Below are 9,267 nucleotides of genomic sequence, written 5' to 3' on the forward strand. Positions count from 1 at the left end.
ATGGACATTGAGTAATTGGTATAAGTATATAGTTAATATGTTAAATGTGGAAATAACAGATTGTAAATTGAAAAGGATACAATAATTAAGAGGATGTGGGAACCAGTTAGGAATTATTTAGAGAATGTGCTAAGATGGGGACTACATATTTCAAATGTAACTTCTGTAGTTTGATGTATACATTGCATGTACAGGGAGGGGAGGGTGGGAGTGGGATAAAACAATAAAACAACAATAAAAAACGAGCCACTGCCAAATAACCCAGTTCAAAGCAGATAATCTGGATTTTATATGGAAGTGTAGAAGGGGCCTTAGACATCTTTGATTAACAGCGTGTCTTGGGACAACATCATCTATTTTTGGCAAGAAATGCTGGCCAAAATAGAAATAATTTAAAGGGAAGAGGTACTACTTACCTAGATTAATTTTTATAGCAACTAAGGTGCATTGCACTAGTCATATACCACATCTTAGTGCTCATCTAGGTCACAAGAAAGCAATCTTATAAATTTAGTACTCATAACATAGCGAATGGGTCCGAAGTACACTCACCTCTTAGCCTCAGTGTTCTCAGGAGCATGAAAGGTGAAAGTTACTGTGTGGGACATCCTGAAGTCTCTGCTCCACAGTTAGTGCCTACTAATTTGTTTGTCTCCTTATTTTGATTTCTGAAGGCGCATCTTGATGCAGGTTAAAGAGCAATCCCATAATCACCAGACGAAACTGCTTCCGCTGCCGAGCTTCTGCATCATCAGAAGTTTACACGATGCTGAGGACAGGATGCCTGCTCTTACAATTTTCCACCCTTAGTCAACAAAGAAGGGCTCAGATACTGTTTGTAACATTCGAGCCTGTATATGCCAGCAGAAATGCAAAGCTATAGTCACTTCCCTCCTAATGGTCAGAAGTCTGTCATGCCAGCGATCCACTCAGCTGTGAGGGGGCAAACATACTGTGGAAGAGGAAGGAAACAAGCGAGGTTGAGACAAAGTTCGGTCTGGTGCACTGACCTTGCTCCGCATTTCAGAACTCAGATAACACAAACACAGCTGCTGGGAACAGGACTTTGTTTCCACCCCTCAGAGTTGAAGACTGAAGGGAGGAAAAGGGGGTTTCTGTATTTCTAATAATGAATGGGAAACCAGTGGCTGGTAGAGAGACTGGCAGGAGACCTGCAAGTGCTTCTCATGGCTCCAGCCTGAAGATCAACAGAGGCAAAGTTTCTTGTGCCTATCTGAGCCCCAGCTGTCGCAACATGTTATCAGGGAGACTGGGGGTGTTCAATGCACAAGGGCTGGCTGATCAGCATCAGAGCACAAGGAATGTCCAGCCCCTGCATTCTTGGGGGTGGAGGGAACCCAGCCCCCTCCCTGCTCACTCGCTCTCGCTTCCTCATTAACATGGCACTTGCTTCAAACTGCAAGCAAACAAGGCAAGTGCTGTTTCCTGGCGAACAGGAAACTTGTCTTTACCACATTCTCTCCTGCCGCAGGTCTCTGAAAAGGTCTGTAGCTATTGGCAGGGTATGAGCACGTTGGAAACTGGAGGATAGTTTGGATGCTTGCTATATACTTTATACCAGATTTTTAAAAATCTATGCTGCCTGGAGCCAAAAAGCCACTTAGTTTACCCTATAGTGCTCTGTTCAGCAAGAGTTGCAACACAGTTTTACTTTGATGGGCATCTTATTTTGAGAGTTTTGCATAGGGAACACCCTTATTTCATAAGTCTGGATCTGAGAACTCAGAAAATAACTCTGTGGTACCTTTCTTTATCTCTTCTTCTGAATTCATGTCAGCCCAAATGAAGAAAGCACTCTCTAAATGTTTTAGAGTACAGTTCCCACAATCCCAAACCAGTGGCTTTGCCATCTGGAACTGATAGGAGCTTTGAGTTCAAACACCTGTCCCTGGCAGAAGTTAAAGCCCATCATAAAATATACACAACATGGGGATGCCTTCTACAACTCACTCACCCCCCAAATACCTGAAACTGCTTGTAATAACAAAGCCCATGGTTTGACTATATATACTTGTTTAGAAGGATACCATAGAATCATACAGGAAGACCTAGAAACTTTCACAAACATTTTAGTGAGATTTTTGTGAAATGTAAGTGAAATCATGGATATTGACTCCATGGGTACAGTTAGTTACAGCAACATAATAATAATAATAATAATAATAATAATAATAATAATAATAATAAACATGTAGGAAGTCTAAGAACAATTGATCCACGTAACATATTGGCTCTCAACCTGTGGGTCCCCAGATGTTTTTGCCTTCAACTCCCAAAATATCAAAGCAGAAAATCCGACAGTTGATAAACTGGCTAGGAGTTTTGAGAGTTGTAGGCCAAAACATCTGGGGACCCACAGGTTGAGAACCACTGAACATTGTAGCAGGTGATTATCAACAGGGAAGTCATAACTCGCCATGTGGCAGCATATGATCACAGAAGATCCCACAGATAAGGGGAAGTCATTGAGGCTTCTGTGTTTTCATCTATCATGCTTCTGCGGTCACTGAGACTTTAGAAAGGACAAACTCTCTTTTAGATCTTAGGATTTGGGTTGGCCAAGACATTAGGAAACCACTTCCAAAGGACACTGAATTGAAGCCATTTAGGACTTCAAGAATCACCACCAACGAACTGTTCTCAAAAAGAAACTGGTAACTGACCTCACAACCTCTGAGGGTGCTTGCCATAGATGAAGGCGAAACGTTAGAAGAGGATGTTTCTAGAATGTGGCCACACAACCCAAAAAACCTACAACAACCCAGTGACTCTGGCCATGAAAGCCTTCAACAATAAACTATCGAAGCCCTTCTTGGAAAGCAGTAACATGATCTCAGAAGCCATTGCCCACCTGCTTTGTCACCATTGCATTCTGGATCTGATGAATTTTCCAAACCCTCTTCAGAAGGAGCCTCATATTGAGTGTGTTCCTGTAATCCAGCCAAAACATTACCAAAGTATAAGTCACCACAGCCAGCACTGACCTCATCAGGAATGGATGAAGTTGGTGGACCAAACTGAGCTGGTCAAAAACACTTCAGGTTATAGCTACAGGCAGGCATCCAGGAGCAAAGCTGTCCTGAAATGCTCCAAACTGAGAACCATGTTGTTCAAAGGGACAAGTAGGTGCTATCTCATCCAAGATTAAATGGATATGGCAGAACTCATGGATATGGAGAGTCAGTTGTGCATCTTTATTCAGCACAAGGTTTTTGTTTCCTTTGTATGCAGACACAAAGAAATAGTCATTATAGGTGGCACCACTAAGCATTAAGGAGTTAACTATGGCACATCCATACTCCCCACTTAACACCCTGAACAGGAATTTCAGAGTCCTTTGTTCATGTGCCCTGCAGGCAAGTTTACGTAGATAGATGGGTTGGGCTGGTTTTAGTCTCACACGTTTTAGAAACAGATTTGTATACAAAAAAAATCTGTACAGATACATTGTCATGCATGTTTCAAATGTTGTAGAATGAAAAGAATAACAGCTCTGGATAGAGGGGGAAGATAAGTGCCACAAATGCTCCAATTTATGCATCTGTAAATGAAATCTGCATATACATATGAAAAAGGTTTAGGTTTCCTGTGTGGGAAAAATACAATCCACACATAATGTTCACATGTGCCCTTTCATTGAGTATATGTTACATAGTAAAACAGAAAGATATTCAATTAACATATAATCACTGGCGCAAAATTATGAGCTTTTCTGAGAAGAAGAACAACAACAACAACAACAACAATTATTCCACTTTAACTGTCGTCATTCTTTTCTTTAGAATCTTTGAGATTGTAGGTTGGTGGGGCACTGGAACACTCTGGATGAGACATCCTATTTATTTATTTACCATATTTGTATACCACCTTTCTCAGCCCAAAGGCAACTCTAAATGCCCCTCTATAAATTGCAAATCTCAGGATTCCATACAATTAAACCATGGCAGTTAAAGTTGAAACACAGCACTATGACTGTGTGGTCTTAAGGGACCCAATAGCTCAATGGGACTAAACACAGCAACCAGAATGGTTTCATAGCTGCAACAGGTTAGATATGTGGAGAGGGACAGAACTAGATCCCAACACAGAAAACTCTGAACAGGGAGCCTGTTGCTCTCCAGATATTTCAGATTACAAGTTCCACAACATGCTGGGTGAAGTAGAGAGCCAGTGTGGTGTCATGGGTCAAATGTTAGAATGTGGCTCTGGAGATCAGGATTCAAATCCCCACTCTACCATGGAAATCCATTGAGGCCCCTTCTGATCTGCCATATAATACAATTATCTGCTTTGAATAGGATTATATGGCAATGTGGACTCATATAATCCAGTTCAAAGCAGATAATGTGGATTATATGGACAGTGTAGAATGGGTCTGAGTGACCTTGGGTAAGTCATATTTTCTCAGCTTCAGGAAAGCAAAAGCAAATCTGAACAAATCCTGCCAAGAAAGCCCCTTAATAGGGGCATATAATCCAGTTCAAATCAGATAATCTGGATTTTATATGTCAGTGTAGAATGGGCCTGTATCAAAAGACGGAGCAGGACTTCACCATCTCTGCCCTTTAAGAAGACCAAAACAACTCTGGTCTTTTCACCAAGTAAGGCAAAGAGGGTGAAAAACTTACATGGGTCTGGGAGCTAATTTCCTGCCCAGGGATCCCCAGGAGGCCTGTACAGATTGCCACAAATAGCAAAAACAAAACAAACAGAGCTGGAAGACCATTCTTGATTTTTAACTATTTAAAGGTTGTGTGTGTGTGTGTGTGTCAAACTGTGCTGAGGCATCGGGCTGCGGTCCATTTGAAAGTATCAATTGCTTCTCCAGGACTTTCCAAGTGGCCATTCAGGAAAGCTCAGCGAGATAGTGAATTTTTCCTATCCCACAATAAGGCCTGTCCACTTGAATATTATACACACACTGTCTGGTGCCTTTTCACTGCTACATACTGGTCATAATGGGTGAGGGTAGTTTAGTTTAACTTTATCTCCCACTGGGCAATATGGGCAATAAGGTGGAAATGCTTAACCTTCTGCAGTGGGTGGTGTGTGATCCCAGAAAACTGACCTCTATCTCTTTCAAATATACTTCTTCTTTCACCAGTCCAACACAACAGCTCTTAAGGAAGGGTATTGAAAGCTGGCTCCCACTTTCGCCACACAAGAAACGTTAGGTAACTGACTTGCCAACAAAAGTCCATCTTAGCACTTTGGTTTTGTCCTGCTTCCAGAGCCAGGTTCAACCTACGTCTAGAGCAGAGTTTCTCAAACTGTGCTCCTCCAGATGGACTTCAGCTCCCACAATTCCCATTAGCTGGTAAGCTGGCTGGGATTTCTGGGAGCTGAAGTCCAAAATACTTGGAGCAGAGTTTGAGAAACTCTACTCTAGAGCACTGCTTCTTAAACTAAGTGTCCTTATCCCTAATAGGATCTTCTTACCTCAATATTGGGATAATGAAAAATTTGGCAACAGTAAAAGTTTACTGGGTGCTGCCCATTTCTGCAAATCTATTAGCAATAACGTGCAGTGTTAACAGTGGACTCTGCAGAAAATGATTCAGCTGCACTCCACAAAAAGGAAAATCAGTCTCTTTAGCATGTTTTGCAAATGATGGTTTATTGTCAGAATTTTTTTTTTACTCCTTATGTACTTGGGGTCATATAAAAATGTCTTGGATGGAAAGGCTGAAAAGGTTCAAGAAGCCCTGCTCTAGAGCATCCCACAGAGGCAAGCTTCCTTGATGCACCATTACTTTCCCTCTTGCCTTCCCAGCGCAGCTATTTCTGTGATAATGGAAAGGGTGTGTGGCCAAGGCTTTCTGCTCCTGCTGTGCCAGGCAATACAGGCTGCAGCCTCATCTTCCACCCTTCCCCCTATTCCGTGCCCTCTCTCCTCCTCCTCTTTGTGTTCACCCCCTTTACATTATCCAGTATAATCCAGAATGTCCCAATAGGATTCGGAAAACCTCACTCAACCCTATATAATTCCCCAGTTCCCCCTCTCTTCACAGAGTGCTGAAGATCCCAGCCTATTTACTCAGAAGCATGTTTCTTGAAAGCATATTTATTTCATTTACTTAACAATACATGTGCTTTGGACCTGGATTCAAAAATGACTCCAGTTAGGAGAGTGGCTGAAACGTCAAGCCCAGCTACCTCGACTAAGGAAAAATATGATTCACTTTAAAGTCGTAATTAAAATAAAGTTTTCAAAGCTTTCTTGTATCTGAGTCTTAACAATACATGTTAAGCTATATTTTTCATCAAATTAAAATATAATTAGCCTACCAGAACTATCACCCTTTCTGTAGACTCCAAGTAAATAAGTCAGTTGTGGTCATTGTGTGCCTTAAAGTTATTTCTGATCTATGGCAAGCTTCAGGCAAACTTATCACTGGATTTTTGTGACATGGTTTGTTTATAAGGGCCCTTCCACACAATCATATAACCCAGAATATCAAGGCAGAAAACCCCACAATATCTGCTTTGAACTGGGTTATCTGAGTCCACACTGCCATATATTCCAGTTCAAAGCAGAAAATGTGGGATTTTATTCAGTTGTGTGGTAGGGGCTTTAGAGGCTTGCCATTGCTTTCCACCGAGGCTGAGAGTGTGTGACTTACCCAAGATTTCGTGGCCAAGTAAGGAATTGAACCCTGGTCTCTAGAGCCATAGTCCAATGCTCAAAGTGCTAAGGGCTCTTCCACACAGCCTTATATCCCTGAATATCAAGGCAGAAAATCCCACAATATCTGCTTTGTTTTGGGTTATCTGAGTCCACACTCAGATAATGTGGTATATCCTGCCTTGATATTCTGGGATGTAGGGCTGTGTAGAAGGGCCCTAAGTTTCACTTTGCAGGAAGGTCTGATTAAAAAATAACAGCACACAAAAGCTTTCACAATTGTTAAGGTGACTCAAGAGCCACTCTTTTGCCTAACTGCATTACTTGTTTCTTTCCAGAAGCCTTTCGTGGGCAAAAAAGTGTGAGAAACAAGGTTTTTTTGTACGTTCTGACCTGAATCCAAGTACAATTGACCCTCCATATCCATAGCTTTTGTATGCATAGTTTCATCCATCAATGTATAATAATATTTTTTTTAATATGCTGCCACCATCTCCCAAAAGGGATTCAAGGTGGCTTACAAGGAAGGCACTACAAGTGTAGCCTCTATATAAATAAAAAATGGAATGTTCATTTGTGTGATTAACATAACTCAAAAACTACTCGACGAATTGACACCAATTTTAGACACAATACACGTATCAGACCAACAAGTTACCATCACTCATAAAAACACTGAAAACAACAGTGGAAGAGACTTTAAAAGCAAAAATAAATAAATAAATAAATAAATACATTACAACTCATGTGCAAAACCACATTTATGAATGCAAACACACATATACACAAATATATACACACACATATGCACACACTAAACACATATACACAGACTGGGCCACAAAAACACAAGGCAGGGGATGGCTAGTATAACATAAATAGTATATGAGTATAAAAACAGTATCACATAAAAGTTATAAAAACAACCACTGTTAACACATAAAATAAAATAAAACACAGTTTAAAAGACAGACAATCTGTAGTTAAATGGCTTGAAAAAATGTAAACAAATATTACAAAAAGCAAACTCTGATTTTAAAGTTTTCTATAAGGGGCAACATTTTACTCTCCCCATTGTATATAATGGCACTTGAGCATCTATGGATTTGGGTGTCCCTGGGGGTCCTGGAACCGCATCAAGGCAGAAAATCCCACATTATCGGAGTGTGGACTCAACCCAATACAAAGCAGTTATTGTGGGATTTTCTGCTTTGATATTCTGGGATATGGGGCTGTGTAGGACCCTCAGACAAAGGCATTCCTTGCCTTCTCTTCTGCACACAACCAGAAGAGGAGGGGGACACCTACCCTGTGTGACCCCAGTTGAACTGCCAGGGCTCAAGGCGATGGGATCCTGGGAGTGTTAGCTTGGTGAGGCAACAGCCCTCTTTGGGAGAGAAGACGCTTTGAGGGATTCAGCTCCATCACCTTGAGCCATGCCTGTTAAAGTGGTATTGAACTGCATGTATTCTATAGGGCAGATACAGCCTGGGATCCAAAAAGGCGGTGACGTCACTAGCTCCCACTGCAGATGGCGAGGCAAAAGGGAAACATGCGATGGCTCACCTCGTCCAGGAAACGGCCCCAGTGAGTGTCCCAATTCCACCACCAGTGACGGGAGGTCCGCCTTTCTCCCCCAGGCAGCCTTTGCCTCTCCCACCTGGCGGCTTCTTGGTCTTCTCCCTCCAGGAGCGCCTCTACCAAAGAGCCCGAAAACTTTTCCTCCAACTCCCAGGAGCCAGACCGCACCCCGTGCCTCACCTGCGTTACAAAGGACGCTGGGAGTTGTAGTCCTCGGGCTTCCGACGCCGCTCCCGCGCTCCTTGGCTTCTGCTTTCCTAGAAGGGAGACAGAACCGCTTTGCAAAGAGCCCGGCGCTTTCCTTCGTTCACACCGGGGAAACTCACCTCCGAGTCCTCTCCCAAAAGATTGTTGTCTCACTTGGGCGCGTCTACACTGGAGAATTAGTTTGACACCGCCTGGAATGCTCAATGCTGTGGCATCAAGGGAGCTGTAGTTTTACAAGGTCTTAAGCCGTACCTGCCTAAGGAGTGGTGCCTCGCGAAACTCCAATTCCCGGTCTGTCATAGCATTGAGCCAGGGCAGTTCAAGTGCTCTCAAACTGTATTCATTTTGGAGTGTGGATGCACCATAGGTGAGCATACAAGAGCTTGAACTAGGAGGGGCAATTCGCAGTTCATTTTTTTTTCTCCCTCCTCTTTTACCAAACTGCCTAAAAATAAATCTTTTACACCATTATCTTCATAAAATTACATTAGTTTCTTTAAACAGTGTATATACAGCATGGCTTACATATTTTTTGTTATACAGAATTAATAATAATAATAATATTAATATTAATATTTTTATACCCCACCATCATCTCCCCAAGGGGACTTGGGGCAGCTTACAAGGGGACAAGCCATCCCGAGTCCCCTTGGGGAGATGGTGGCAGTGTATAAAAATAACTTTATTATTAGTATTACTAATTAATTAACAAGCATGGGGTCCTGGAAGCCATACCCACAAACTCTCCATAGTCCCGATCAGTCCTTTTTCTTCCCATTTGTTTCAGCTGCTTTCAAAATACCCCACTTTTACCCTTTTCCAGCCACTTTCCT

At 42.1% G+C, this 9,267-nt stretch overlaps 1 protein-coding gene across 5 annotated transcripts in view; it reads right to left on the bottom strand.

The window, feature by feature from the left end:
- TMC6 (transmembrane channel like 6) overlaps positions 1 to 8,531 on the bottom strand; it is a 33,911-nt gene extending 25,380 nt beyond the window's left edge. The window contains exons 1-3 of one of the 5 annotated variants that reach the window (XM_067463839.1): positions 8,408 to 8,531; positions 2,873 to 2,951; positions 553 to 952 (exon numbers count right to left, since the gene is read on the bottom strand). In XM_067463839.1, coding sequence (XP_067319940.1) covers positions 553 to 608 — 56 coding nt within the window. In that variant the 5' untranslated portion in view covers positions 609 to 952; positions 2,873 to 2,951; positions 8,408 to 8,531. Of the gene's footprint in view, positions 1 to 552; positions 1,527 to 2,872; positions 2,952 to 8,212; positions 8,382 to 8,407 lie in introns of those variants that run through there. The other 4 variants (XM_067463838.1, XM_067463837.1, XM_067463840.1 and 1 more) reach the window with 4 other exon arrangements.
- Positions 8,532 to 9,267: the final 736 nt, after the last annotated feature.

The sequence above is a fragment of the Anolis sagrei genome, chromosome 2 (genome assembly GCF_037176765.1).
Source record: "Anolis sagrei isolate rAnoSag1 chromosome 2, rAnoSag1.mat, whole genome shotgun sequence".
NCBI lineage: Eukaryota > Metazoa > Chordata > Lepidosauria > Squamata > Dactyloidae > Anolis > Anolis sagrei.